The sequence below is a fragment of the Lineus longissimus genome, chromosome 7 (genome assembly GCF_910592395.1).
Source record: "Lineus longissimus chromosome 7, tnLinLong1.2, whole genome shotgun sequence".
In the NCBI taxonomy this organism is placed as follows: Eukaryota; Metazoa; Nemertea; class Pilidiophora; order Heteronemertea; family Lineidae; genus Lineus; species Lineus longissimus.
Window position 1 is genome coordinate 3,826,988 of NC_088314.1, and position 14,808 is coordinate 3,841,795.

Here is a 14,808-nt window from a genome sequence, read left to right on the forward strand (position 1 = left end):
CGTGTCATTCACGTGTGGCAGTGGAGTGTAAGGCAATGAGGGGCCCCCCCCAAATTGATAGGTGATTGCTAGTATGTTTAGGTGTTGCCTCTATATGACACACCATTCCAAGAAATATTCAACATCACAGGAAATCGCTGTCAATGACCCTGCAGGTGCTTTTATACACAATGACATAAACCTACAGAAGTATCCCTTATAGTCAGAGTTCACCTGCTTTGCTCATTGAAACAGCCTTCCCGCCCTTAATGCCAAATATCATAATGTTATGTGGGCGGCCTAGACCTGCATGTCTGATCTTGTGAAACTGATACTTTGATCCGGGTTTAAAACGTTTCCATTGGGCCTGGGATGTACATGTACCAGTCTTGTCTCATCACCTGATTCAACCATTACAATAAAACACATCTGTGCTACGAAGAATCAATACGTTCACAGAAATTCAGCATCTGATGTGCGGTGCCGAGCTGCCATATTGCGCCTATACAGAGCTTATCTATGACGGTTATGTATGTGCATGCCCTGGCTGTGTGACAGCGATATCTGTAGGATAACTGTACATTAGAGTATTGGTGCTGATTGTGTGGGCATGGTCGGACTGGTGTGACAGACATTGTTGGTCATCGAGAGTTTGGATATTTCAGTGTAGGATTCTGGTTTTAGCAGACCAGCAATGGACATAAACATCTATTTAGGAGTCCACTTGGCTGGTTGGAGCTGGTTTTGAAGGGGAACAAGATGAGGTAGGTCCAATACAGCTGTCACGTATTATATACAGACATCTTGTCACTGTTACTCTAGACCCAGGTTGAAGGGAGTTGGTTCTTCTGTTGTTGCCTTCATTTCTTAGTTCACTTCCTTACTGCCCCACTTGATCGGATGGATATCAGCCATTTGAAGGGTCCTCGTACTGTTTGGGCCTTGATATGAAGTGCGACCAGATATCTTGTGTTATGATGAAGGTCAGTTGCAATTTGGACAGTGTCACTTTACATGACAATCAATCGACTTCCTCCGGTTCCCACAGGGATTCTAGTTGCTTCATTGGTGAAGATATTCGATCTCCTGGATCCTTTCAGTTCTCAAAGTCCCTGACATAATGTCAATACCATATTCCAATCAGTGGTTGAAGTGTATTGGCAATGCAATCTTAAAGCGATGGTGTGGGTTTTACAACTTGGATGGATAAGGCTGGTATCTGTCACCCAGGCAAATAAGTTTCCCAGACTGCAGTTTCAGTTTCTCGACCCCAGTTTTTAGGTTATTCCCAATGGCAATTTTGCCTTGGTGATCATAGCTTAGCCAAATTGTACCCCGAAATTATGTTTATTCTTTGAACTGCTCTAGCTTGACTGCTTCTAACCTACACGTTTTACAGTTGAAATGCTTTGACTTCAGGTAAATGGGCTTTCTTAAGCGATTCAACAACGCGTTCTTGTTTGTTGATGTCTGGCGACTTTTAACAAATTTCTGGCGACCCATAGAACATTCTGCCAGTATGTGCAGTTGGCCTACAAAAGCTGTTGTGTACCTATGAAAAAAACTTCTATTTTAGCTATTGCCCATAAATTTGCCCACAAATAAACTCCTTTAGTTCAATGTACCACTTGGTGCTGATAAAATGTTCCCTGGTGCTGATAAGATGTTCCCCTGGGAAGGTTTGGGTCTGTTTACGCTAGATGAAACATCTGGCAATCAGCATGGCACCTCCAAGTTATTGACGAGTGACTCTCTTGGGTCGCATTGCCGGCACGAAGTGTAAGATGATTGTGGTTGATTGCAGAGTGATTCACGGGTCCCTAGGGGTGCAGGGTTCATCCCCCACAGTTACCAGAGACCATCACGAAGCTTAAACAATAATTTGATGCCAAAGTGAAATACACCTCCTTGTGCTTAATTTTTGAGTCAGGTCCCAAAGCCCCCACCCTTCGGTTCTCTAAGTGTATTCCCCTTTACCAAAGACTAGACACGCACAGCCCAGTAAACACACTTTTGCTAAAATTAACTAGATAAATACGCCAATTATGTCAACAGCATCATTGTGTAAGAAAAAACATATCTGCGGATCCCATGCTCCATTTATGACTGGGTATAGATGAATTCTCTTAAAGAAACTGCCAATTTATCAGCAAAACAGGAGCTTGCGTGTCATGCTCAATTGGTTTTCTGCAAGTAAATAGCTTCTCGGAGAGAAAGTTCCTAATGTTAGCAGCCATCATTACAGCAAAAACATGAGCTTGGAGTGTCATGGTCCATTTGTCTTCTAAAATTGATGCCAGTGGATTCTAGTACGTCTGGTACCATTATCTAAAAAGCTATTGTTGTGGGGAATGATAAAGTTATTCTCGATTGGTTTGGGATGGTTTCAGAACCTGTGTTCGGCAGATGATTTCATGTTAATAAGGAAAGAAAAGAAATACCTCTATCCTGTCACATCCATCCGCCCCCCCCCCCCCCTGACAAAATGCAAACTACAGCACACAAAGGGAAGGAACATGCAAGGGCTTTAGGAAAGTCAGTAGGCATGATGGGGCAAAGACCACCTGAGGATCACCAATTGCCACTTTCCATTGTTCCATGTTCATTTTGCACCAATTACCATGAGTCAATTTTACTGTTTACTTTTGTGACGTTTTGTTGTCAAATGATCACCTTATTGTCAACATCAGACCATGTTGATACTTAATCCTAATCCTATAGTTCTTTTGACCTTATTACTCGGGGATTATGACGTGGGCAGTTGTTGTGATTATGTTTATAGCACAAAATCCATAAATAAGTCGTTGACTAATGTCCTGTATTGTGTATGGTATGTGGTCACATATTTTGATATTTGGTCATCACAGAACTTTGTGTGTCAAATATTCGACAAGAACTTGGTAAGGTAGAGTCGCTTCTGAGGTTTGGTCTTTTCTCTTTGCCTCCCCATTGATTTATTTGATGTTAATTAGGCTTGCACTATTAATTAGACCAGTTCATTACCAAACAAAAGAATCTTGTACTCAAAAATTTGATTCATTATGATGATCTCTGAGCATTCAACAAGAAAAGTGATTAATGATAATTGCAGAAATTTGGTTCTTTATTTGATAGCAGTCGACCTTCCTGACTTTCTTCCATTATTTGCTGTCAATTTTTAAGAACCTTGAAAACAGCAACAAGCCAGTGAGCTGTAAACACTCTGGGTTCAATCGACATTTTGTACTTGTCCAAACCTACCAATACCTTTCTTCCAGAACACTGAACTTGTATAAAAAGGGTCTGTGCAGAATCGGGAAATCAGCCAAAAAACATTGATTAATGCAATGATCAGCTGATGTTTTGAGATCCATTTGACCCTATTGATTCAAAGTCTGTATTTCGAGTTGTGTCAAACCAAATCAAATTGTTAACTTCTTCGCATAGAGACATACATGTAGTTCGCCAAAACTGTTATTTTCTTGATACACACATGAAACTTATACTTCCAGGTGGCATGAAGTTTGATTCTCCTCAATTTTCCAGATAATTACAATCCACATTTAATTGTTGTTGCCACATATTTGCAGCCTAGTAAAGCTTGCCTCTGTTTTCTCATTCTAGTGAGCTGACAGCACTGCCCCCTGGTGCTGAGAAGTCACACCTGGAGAGGTCAACATCACTCAGCACCTACCCAAAGGAGCATAGCAAGCTGTCCAGGACCAGCCGACAAAAAACGGTCATCGGACAGACACAACTGCACCGGCAACACTCGTGTTTACATCCAGAGGAAGATCAGCGAGTGAAACAGTCTCGCTCATGCAACACGTATGAATTATCGCAGGATCTCCAGGATAAGCAGTTAGAGATGCTCGAGCGCAAATACGGCGGCCATTTTAGGACACGGCGGGCCGCCACAACGATTCAACAGGCATTTAGGAAGTATTCTATGAACAAGAATTTTGAAAAGTTACGCCATGCTAAAGCGGAGAAACGTATCTCTCGACGCTTTTCGGAGTATAATCGTAGTGCGTCTATGTATGATGAAATGGAGGAGGAGCTGGATAATGAAGGAACCTTGAAGGCAAATATGGGGAAAGGCCATTCGTTATCGCCAAAACAGCTCGGACGAGCGCATACAGTCGCTTTGGATAGAAATTATAACGCAAGCGGGGATTATGATGATAGTGATGTGTGTGAGGGTGGTGAACCCAGCAAAAGATTAGAAAGGTCTGGGCGTGTGGATATTGATGATAACAAGACCATGGACCAGTTACCGTTGTCAGAAACAAATAATAACCGGAACTCATACCCTGAATTGAATGACAGCAGTCCGGGTGAGTCTTCACGAGGGTCACCTATCTCTACTGAGGATTTACATAGTGTCAATTTCGAAAATTTGTTAGAAAGTCGTGAGACGGACATTCTTAATGACAGCTTTCACAGTGACGGTAGTCAGGACTCGGGAACGGGTGCCCACAGGGGTGGGAATCAGTCACAACGGTCTATACCAAAACGTGGGAAGAGGGGACCTCCTCCTCCCCCACCACCTAGATCAGACAGTTATAAAAACAGTATTTTGATGCAAAAATCTCAGTCACAATTGCAGAGGGAGGAACCTCTGTATGATAATTTACATGGACATGGGCATTCTGAAAGTGCACCAATCATAAATAGTGAAGTTCAAATAAAAGTAGACTGTGCCTCACCGACAGACGACCAAATGTTTGACCAAAACTCAAAACTGTATGCAAACCAGGAGGTAAAGTTCCGAAATCGTAAATGTATCTCAGACAGTGCACTCGGTGGTTCGGGTAAAACACCTGACGCGTCGCCAGTATGGAAACGAAAAAGTGCGCCGGCCCCTACTAATTCAACAAGTAACTATAGCCTAAAGTCGGACACGAAACGCATGAGCAACATCTCCGAAAATAGCGAACCAGAAAGTGTGTCTGAGGAGCAAATGCGTTACTCCACGAGTTCCCAAAGTGGGTCAGACACTGCTTCTATTGGGAGTAACAGTTTAGGTTCAGACTTTAGCGGCTACCAGCGCTCCATGGAGAGTATAGGCTACCAGCGGAGCGCTAGGGTTAGCATGGAGTCGCCACATATGCTGCTGCCGCCGAGGATAAGTGACAAGCAGCGGAAACGGGAGTACAGAGTAGGATTAAATCTGTTTAATAAGTAAGTATACATCTTGGTGAATCCTCTTTATGAAGACCTGCTTTCTCAGTCTGATGCTCCCTGAAAGTTCTTGGAGGAATTCTTTCAGGGCAGGATATGTCTCCCCGGGTCCGGAATCTTGGCCAGTTGAGCTTTGCTTGAAAAAATGTAGTGAGAATGATGCACGTCTTCTCCTGTGGGAAGCAACTCCTTTGATGGTTGGTGCTTGCATTCTCTGACAGAAATTGATGGCCACAGATTTAAGCGAGAGATCAATGGGATAAGATCTTATCTGCTCCAAGTGCAGTCCATGAGAGATTAAAGGAGAAGCCCGGTTCTCTGGCCTCAGTTGTCATTCTGCTAAATGATTCTTACCAGCGTGCGTGATAAATTGCATTTCTACGTGAAATTGGTCTTGGCAATGAGAGCCAATTTACTAATAGTATAATGGACTGTTATACGCATTTCGTGGCGGAATGGCCGGTTATTGGGCAAATGAGTTATATAAGCTGCCCCAGACATGTAAGTACATGCAAACTGCATAAAGTCTGGTCAGTTGTACACTTTACATGTATCTATGACAGTAACTCCTTCAATGGGGTATTTGACCCAAAAGATGCTGTCTGTCGGCCTAGCTATCTGACTGGCTCGCTGTCTTGCACCTACAGCAGTTGTCTTCAACTGCTTCCTGCCCATTTCTTTGCACACCAGTATCTACAACATACTCTACTGTTCAATACTGATAGACGTACAAGGAGGAATTCACCAACTGAAAATCGTGAAGTCCATTCCCTTGGCAAACAAAAAACAAGATGATTGGTCAGATGTAAACACTCCTCCTCTTTGTTAATGAAATTAATTAGGACACATCTTGTCGATTTGAATTGTTGTATGGCAGTTGGTGTGGTTGATTGAATGAGTAATTGTCCCGAAGTGAATGGCCCTTGATGGGATTTACTGATATACAAGGACAAATTGTGTGTACTTAGCTATTGAAAAATGAGATGTCGGGGAAAGGGTTGACATGTGGCCATGTTTTCATTGAGGGTGGTATTCAGTTGGTGAGTGCATTGCTAATCACTGGTAGTACTACATGGGCGGGCTTCAGATTTCATGGAACCGCATTCTTTCAGAAGGTATTTTGATTATTTACTCGATGTGATGCAGTCTTGATCAAGACATTTTGCTAGTACAGAGAATTTGAATTTGACACAGTGGCTTCATGCTCTCAGAACACTGCACTATACTAGGCCATCGAGAGTGATGAAGGCTGCAGTGACAAGATCAGCAAATAATGAAATTATTGGTAGGTCTCGAGTCCGATCAAGTTAGATGCGAATGGAACCTGAACCAACCCATATCGATTGGACGGCTCATTCCATAAACCTAATCATGACGAATCACTCATCAGTTATCCATCACATCAGCCAATACACCAGCAAGAAACAATCTTTCAGTGTCCTACCAGTATCGCCTAACTGTTGCCTTGACGTCATTACAAAGTATCATGTGATTGATTTTCTCGGCTTTTGTGTGAACAGCGATCTGTCCTCAAAGATATGTCGATGGTGCGTCTATAGGAATTTTCTTAAGGCGATATTGCGTTGGCTAAAGGTCATAGAAGCTTCCATCTGAGGAATGACTTTCTTACAATGCCAAAAATTTGTCTGCCCGAAGATGGTTCTAGAGAAAAGTGTTCCAAAGAGTTCAGTCTCAAAAAGACACCGAAAAAGTACTAGATCTTGTAGTAGTGTATTTTATAATCGAATTCTGAGTTATTCTAGCACAGCACGATAATCACAAAGCATACTCTTAGTAGTGCAATCTATGACTCCCAACTCCCTATAGGACGGCGCCAGCTACATCACCAATACATTACATGGATCAACAGAGATCCTTTCACTACTCAGCTGTCAGTGTCAGTATCACGAATCCGTCAATATCGGCGACATGGCAAATCATTCAATTGATTTGCTTGTGACGTCAAAGTGATGTCATAAAAATGCTTTAACGCGATACTTTTTTTGAGCTTGGAGGCAAATTGACACTGTCACATCTATTGACAACTCAATTGAAAGACATCCTACGCATCCTAATGGTTGTTGATGTAGGCAGATTGAGAGCCATTTTTCTTGATTCTAACATTGTTAGTGTCAATACATGTGAAGTGGTACAGCAACGTGGGGCCATGTACGCACATGACTTATAGACCTTTGGAGGACGATTTTTTTGAGAATTTATTTCCCTAGTCTCGGGGGTATTATTCAGTCATATAAGGTTGCCAGACTTTATATTGGATTCTTATTTTGTAACTTTATAATCTTTTGCTAGTACTTGAAATTCTGTTCTTTGCCCAAACAGTGTAGGTTGATCAACATCTAAAAGTTTTAACAAGAGTTTTATTTGGTTCATGGAATAATTGCCAACTTGCAGAGTGTATTGACATATGACTGACAGCCTCAGGGCTGAGGGCCTTGGTTGTGAATTGTTGTGAATTTCTCCAAACTCAAATGATTACCTATGATTCTTTAATATCTGATATATTTCTTCTTTTTCTCACCAGAAAACCAGAGAAGGGTATCTTTTTTCTTGTCCAACGATGTTTCATCGAAGACTCGCCACCAGCCGTTGCCAAATTTCTCATCACGCGGAAGGGTCTGAGCAAACAAATGATCGGGGAATACTTAGGGAATCTTCAGCTTGCCTTTAACATGGAAGTATTAGAGTAAGTATTGGGACCTTGGGCAAGGCACTTAATCATTTGGGTTAACTTAACTCCTCCTGATAACTGTGTGAATAGGTTAATTCAAACATGAGGGCAAGTTTTAACTCTGATATCACTATGCTACTGTCTGTTAGTCTAAACCACATTATGGTGACAATAGGGCCGTTTAGACGACAGGCGAAAAGACCGCATTCGGATCGAATCTGGATGAATCCGGATTAAAACCACCCAAGGCGATGGTACCTTTTTAGTCCGGATGCAACCACATTGATCCGGATCTTTTTGCGTTTACACGACGAAAAATTAATCCGGATTCGGGACGCATCCGGATTTTTTCGCGTCGTCTAAACGGCCCTATTGACTGACTGTCATGTGTGGGCAGACACAGCCTCCTGTGAGGCAAATAAGTCATCATTATCTTCTCAGTTCAATATCTAACTTACTAGTAATATATCAGAATTAGTATAAGTTGGTGAGTTGGGCTGGAGGCTTAGATGAAAAGCTGATCCCCTTTCTAAGGCAGGGGATTATGCTGTCTGGCCAATATATATTTTCTTTGAAGTTTTCCTGTGGTATATCTGGTATTCTTTTAGTTCTTGGTTTGATATACCGGTTTGCAGGGATGTTACTTGAGTATTATTTATACGATATGTTTTAAACTCAACTGTTAATGACAAGGTCGTTTTTGTCTTACCCTGTTTACACCATTAACGATGACCTCTGTTCTGTCTTTCAGTTATTTTGTTGATGAGATCGACCTCTCAGGTTTACAAGTTGACGTAGCTCTGCGGAAGTTCCAGACCTACTTCAGAATGCCGGTAAGTGTGATGTGATGTTCGGTCATGGCAGTCAACTATTCAAACATTGAAGAATCCACCAGGGCGTGTTTATATCGAGTTAAATAGAATCTGAAGGGTTAAAATTCATTGTCAAGATAAGGAAATAATCTACATAGTGCATACTCTTTATCTTTCATTCTCTATTGTGATGCTCTGAATAATTAATGGATCTGTGGACCAGACAAATACATCATCCAGATGGCTAGAAAATTTAGAGATTTCATGGAAAATATCGAGGCTGAGAAGGTCCTGTTGAAATACAAATATTCAAGTCCTGTTGAATATAAATATGGTGTCAATATTGTAAGACAGAAAAAACTATCTTTCTCAGTTGAAATGTTAAGTGGATAAGAATTATCGATAGGCTGTCATAGCTAGATACTTGCAATGTAACAACTTTCCAGATAATCGATGTCAATTTCATCTTCTTAGGGAGAAGCCCAGAAAATTGAGCGTCTGATGGAAGCGTTCGCACACCGCTACTGTATATGCAATCCAGACCAAATCAACAAGTTTTCCACATCTGACACAGTGTTCCTACTAGCGTTTGCCATCATAATGCTCAACACTGATCTACACAATAGTAGTATAAAGAATGAGAAGAAGATGAAACCGAATGACTTCATCAAAAATCTTCGAGGTAAGGCTGTGATAAATGCAACAATCAATGGGTGTCTTTTGTGCCCCTGCTCAAGGGTACAATCATTATGCAGTTACGAAAAAACCTCAGAAGTCTTCTGGTAAAACTACGACATTAGATCTCGACAGTCAAAACATGATCAGCAAGTATTTTGACAAGATTTCATCCTGGTTACAACATTCTTTGGGAATCGTTGTGTAATTAGCCTTATAAAAGGTTGGGGGAAGTGCATGAAAAACCCACATTATTACTTGTGCAAAATATTGCCATCTGTCAACACACTGAAATGAGAAAAAGACTATATCAACAACATATCAACGTTAAGATTGTTACTGTCACAAATGTGCACAAAATGAGCCAAGTTGTCATCCCTCTGATCTAGTTTGTATCAGTCTATGTGCAGATGGCTCCAGGCTGATCTTGTTCTCATAGCTGAGAAAGAAATCGACTTTGAATTGAGATCGATTCAGAACAGTTTGACTGCTGCAAGATAGCCCTCCGATTATCTTGAATCAATATGTGCTTATAGTTGTACAGACATAATCTTGACCATTCTGAATATGAAACGCAACTGTAAGCACCAGAATGATCAGTGTGGTAAATGTTGACTGCTCTTTCTGGTTTAGTTGTATTTATAATAGCCATCTATGATGTTGAAATTTACATGTTCAAATCTTTCATCATTGCTTTATATCATATCATAAAAAGTTAGATACTCTGGGCTTGATGGAGCAGCTCCTGCAGTGTGCCATAGCCAACCCACCCTTAACCTGCCCTGCTTGACAAAGCCATGACCCATTATGGGGAAGAGCCAATCAGTTGATTTTCATATTGTTCATTCTCATCTCCAGGTATTGATGACAGTTCAGACATCGACCCAGATCTTCTCTTTGGAATCTACGAGCGGATAAAACTGCAAGAGTTCAAGGCGGGCGTCGATCACGTTATGCAGGTCATGAAGGTTGAAAAGTCAGTCGTTGGCAAGCGACCGGTAGGTTCTAAGGTATTTGTAAATAGCACTAACTCATCCCTCTCTCGCGTGGTAGATAATAGCAAGAATTGATAAAGATTATCGATTCTTGATGATAGTCATCAACCCATCGTCTGTGCATGTCCCCCTCGATGTTGTGACCTTTCTAATCCCCTAAAAAATCTCATTACATGGACAATCATCTAGAAGAAATAACAGCACCTTCAGTTATGCTAGTCAAACTCATGGTGCCAGTGTCCTTTGCATTGATTCAAGTTCTTTGTGGCTATGTGTTCTTCTGTCTCTGATGCTTGACCGGCTGCTGTGAACTTCTGGGAGTTCTGCGAGCCAGGACTCCTTCTCAACGGCTGACCCAATTTGCAACTCATTTCAAATGATGTTTTTACCCCAACTTGTATGGTGACTTCCTGCATGCATGCATGAGCTATCTTTTCCTCTGTTCCAAGCTTATTCATATACGGTAGCTCTTTATACTGATTGGGTCTGTCTCAAAGCACTTTGAACTTGTTGTACATACATGTAGAACTGAAGTGACTGTGGTATTTCGTGAGGCTTGCGACTAAAAGTGATCGTTCTTCTGTTGCAGATCCTTGCCCTGCCCCATCGACGTCTCGTGTGCTACTGCCGTCTCTATGAGGTGAACGATCCTAGTAAGAAAGAGAAGCTGGGACTTCATCAGAGAGAGATATTTCTTTTCAATGATCTGTTACTGGTAAGTTGGATCAATAGGTCAAGGCCATCCTGTCCACTTCAAAATCAGCAATAAGTTGAACTATCAGAAGTTGTGGTACAGGCTTTTAATCTCAGGTTTTCAAGGAATGCAGGACTTAATAGTAATATCTCTCTTGCATTCATGATTTCAGGTTACCAAAGTGTTCAGCAAGAAGAAGGGTTTCATCACGTACAGTTATCGCCAGCACTTCATGCTCTGTGGGATGCAAGTCTATCTCTTTGATACAAGTCGTAAGTCTGTTATTTTATGCCTATCATCTATTTCATGGATAAGATATTCAGTGTGAAGTAAAATGAGAGTCCTCAGAGTGACTCCGTGGTGTCACACTTTGGACAGTAAAATGTCTTGTAACAAATCTATTTCTATTGATGCAAGGCTCATGATGTGATGTGATGTGTGACTAAAAATCAAAGAGCTTATACAATACAAAAAAAGTGTTTACTCACAGCACCATCTAGAGAATTGACCGTCTAACTTATTCCTAATTTCAGACTACCAGTTTGGTGTGAGATTAACAAACCACATAGACGGTAAAGTGCTGATAACTTTTAATGCTAGGAATGAACATGACAGGGCCAAGTTTGTGGATGATCTCAAGGAGTGCATATTGGAGGTAAGGCAAAAAATATCTCCTTAGAATTAGCTTTGATCATGATATTCCTTGTCCAAGCTTAAAACAGGAAAGTGTGAAGAAGTGCTGGAATCATGGTCATTGGTTTCTGCAACATATGAAATTGACCAGCTTGGTTTCTCTCCCATCATATCATGATTGACTCTCGCCTTTTCAGATGAATGAAATGGAGGCACTGCGGATAGAAGAAGAACTCCAAAAACAGAAACACACGCAGAAACAGTTGGAGTTGAATCGTATCAGCAGCGACTCAGGGGTGGTCGATGTTGATCTGTTACGGCCGCTGGACTCCTCGTGTAATCATCTTTCAGCTACCGAATGTGGAATGAAGAAGTCTGCATTATCAAATTCATTGATAGATCTCTCTGATTGTAAGTTATCGAATATTTTCCCAAGTTCTGTTAAATAGTTCATAGCCTCTCTTAAAGATCAGTCCTAGTATTTTTGTGCGCAACAGAGTGCATCATCAGCGCTGGTAGATTTGAAGACTTAGGTGCCATCTCTAAACTTGCTGCAGAACTTGAGCGCCATTTCGAAAGCGCCGCCTGGAGCCGAACCATCTAACTAGCTAATTGCCGATCCATTTGCGCTTACACCACGACAAAGCCGAGCTTTTAACAAGCCGGGCGAATTTGGACCATCAAGCTTGGTGGGACAAATTCGCTCGGCAATTTGTATCGGCAATGGATTGCCGAACCAATTTGTCGCGGCAATGTGGTGGTGTAAGTGCAATTGGTCCACCAATATTTCGTGGTGTAAGCGCAGCTTTGGACAGCATGAGTGGGATTTGAGGCAGCCCTGTCCACTGAGCACCACTTCATACAGTGATTGTGAGCAGTATGCTTCTTCTATAGAATTCACCTGAATCCAACCTTGTCGCTTCCTTAAAGATTCATCCTCTTGAATTGTGACGCGATTCATGATAAGCTGCATCTGGCATCTTTTGAAATCAACAAATATACCACCTATTTCTGTCCCTGCATCTACCATCCCAATTGCTTGATGTTTATCGTCATCTGCTCCTCATTTCAGCGGGTACATTAAAACCACAAAGGAGAGGTAGTGGGGGATCTCTGGATAGTGGCATGGTAAGTACATGATTATGATGCCTACTTCAACCGTGTTATTATTGGTGGGGTGCAGGTTACATCTTTAAGGTTTAGCAATTGAGTTGAAATCTCTGTCCTGTTAGGCGATCTCTCATCTACCCACATGTCTTTGTTGATCAATTCACGAATGTGATTGTTTCTTGTCCATTAAGTGTTGTACATACAATGTGCATCAAACTAAAGGTATGGTTGTCCTGTCCTGATGCATCGAGTTCTTAAAGATGTAGGATTTGGGAATGTTAACTTCACTGTCTGTTCATGTCCATGTATCAACTTGGGTTTTCTACATCTGTTCTGATGTTGAATTCTTTGTGGCAAAATTGAAAAAAACCAGCACTCAAGTCTATCAACCTGTATTTTCTGCTTTTCATTTTTGGTTGAATTTGATATTTCTGTATCTATCAACCATTCCATCAAGATCCCAAGCTTAAAACCTCGCTTTTCAGATCCCTTACATTGGATATGATTCAAAGTAAGATGAAATGCAAAGTAGTCGTTGATTTGTAGATGGTTTGAGAGAGGAGATGTGACTGCTGTACTTGACTTTCATCTTACATTGAATGTTTTTAATTTGACCATTTGGCAATGTTTTACGACTTGGCTCTCTTAGTTTTTTACTCTGTTGATGAAATAAGTTCTCTTTTCCTCTTGGGACTGGTTGTCAATTTCTTTGATTCTTAATAACGCTCCGCCGCAGGCCCAGGCGGACAGCACTCCCAACTTCACCAGCATCACATTTCATTATTTCATTTGTCGCATCTTTAGAAATATCACAATAAAGATCGTAGATTCTCAGAGATGCCGTAAGTCCTTTAAGTTCTGTTTTTCTCTCATATTTTCACAAGACATATTAAAGTTACATTTTAGCTTTTCATTCTCCTCATGTGCACAACCCGAGTTTATTTTGACGTAGGATTTATTTGATTGAGCATGACAACAGACATGACTAATTATGTAGATCACCTTAAGTTGAATGCATTTTGTTATGCACTCTTATGTGAACAGCATGACTGAGATTAGGTCTTGTGTGGTCACTATGATCCCATTTCCTTAAAGGGACTATATCCAAGTTCCTTAAGGGACTAACTAAATGCGAGGTTCCATTATACTAATATACTCATGTATGTGGAATTGTTATGAAAGATTTAATGTTATGCACTGTTGATTCCAGGGCCGGCTCATCTTTTCAACTTAAGGTGAATGTCACATTCGTACCAGACTTAGTTGATAGTTGGCTGATGTCCGTCCGTTTGTCTGTCTGTATGGTGCATCTGTCCGTTCGTGGTGTTGTTACATATGATGACTTGTTCAGTCACGTGTCATGTTAGGAGCAGCTCTGTCAAACCAAATTGTCATGTTAGTGAGCACACAAGGCCAGGGTGGGAGGGGGTTAGTTCTCCAACAGATCACCAGGAAGGGCGTAATTAGAGACCATTATGTAGTTGAGTGGCCTTAATGACTACTGAAACTTCTAATGGACCTTGTGTCCTGTTTAGTGAGAAAAATCTTCAAGGAAATGCAGGACTTCACTTGTCATCCAAATGACTCTGAACAAAATCCACTGACTTCCTTCTTGCGATATATGATATTCCTGTTGTTGAATTAGGTGCTGGGCCTGGTCACAATTAAAAACAACTCACCGCTATCCGAGATGTTTTATTGAAGTAGTGCTGTTGGTTTTGGGCCTTGTGTTATGCAGAGTGTAACCCTGATTAACATATTTGAATATCGAGTGTACCGTGACGTGATCCTGTCTTGTGACTTGTATAGTTGAACTTGTTTAGATTCAAATATGTTTGACTGAAACAATTTTTGTCTCACTTCATCTACCTTGTTTCCCTTGAAATCAACTGATCACCTAGGCCCAGCATGAGTAACATTACAAGTTGTCATTGCCCAGCTGTTTGCAGTTCTTGTCTTAGTACTGGTGTCTTGTCCCCAAGACTGAGACATTTGTGAATGTTTGTCAAAATGATTTGTTACATCCATTCTGGTCTCCTCTGTGTCATATCTCCAGTG

General features: G+C 41.2%; 1 protein-coding gene across 12 annotated transcripts in view; it reads left to right on the top strand.

Moving 5' to 3' along the window:
* Positions 1-14,808, top strand: part of LOC135490603 (IQ motif and SEC7 domain-containing protein 1-like) — a 61,264-nt gene that overhangs the window by 41,258 nt on the left and 5,198 nt on the right. For 9 of the 12 annotated variants that reach the window (XM_064775832.1, XM_064775839.1, XM_064775838.1 and 6 more), the window contains 10 exons: positions 3,583-5,142; positions 7,685-7,846; positions 8,583-8,664; positions 9,118-9,325; positions 10,177-10,328; positions 10,903-11,028; positions 11,180-11,279; positions 11,541-11,662; positions 11,838-12,051; positions 12,713-12,768. In XM_064775832.1, coding sequence (XP_064631902.1) covers positions 3,583-5,142; positions 7,685-7,846; positions 8,583-8,664; positions 9,118-9,325; positions 10,177-10,328; positions 10,903-11,028; positions 11,180-11,279; positions 11,541-11,662; positions 11,838-12,051; positions 12,713-12,768 — 2,782 coding nt within the window. Of the gene's footprint in view, positions 1-477; positions 744-3,582; positions 5,143-7,684; positions 7,847-8,582; positions 8,665-9,117; positions 9,326-10,176; positions 10,329-10,902; positions 11,029-11,179; positions 11,280-11,540; positions 11,663-11,837; positions 12,052-12,712; positions 12,769-13,554; positions 13,593-14,808 lie in introns of those variants that run through there. The other 3 variants (XM_064775833.1, XM_064775842.1, XM_064775834.1) reach the window with 3 other exon arrangements.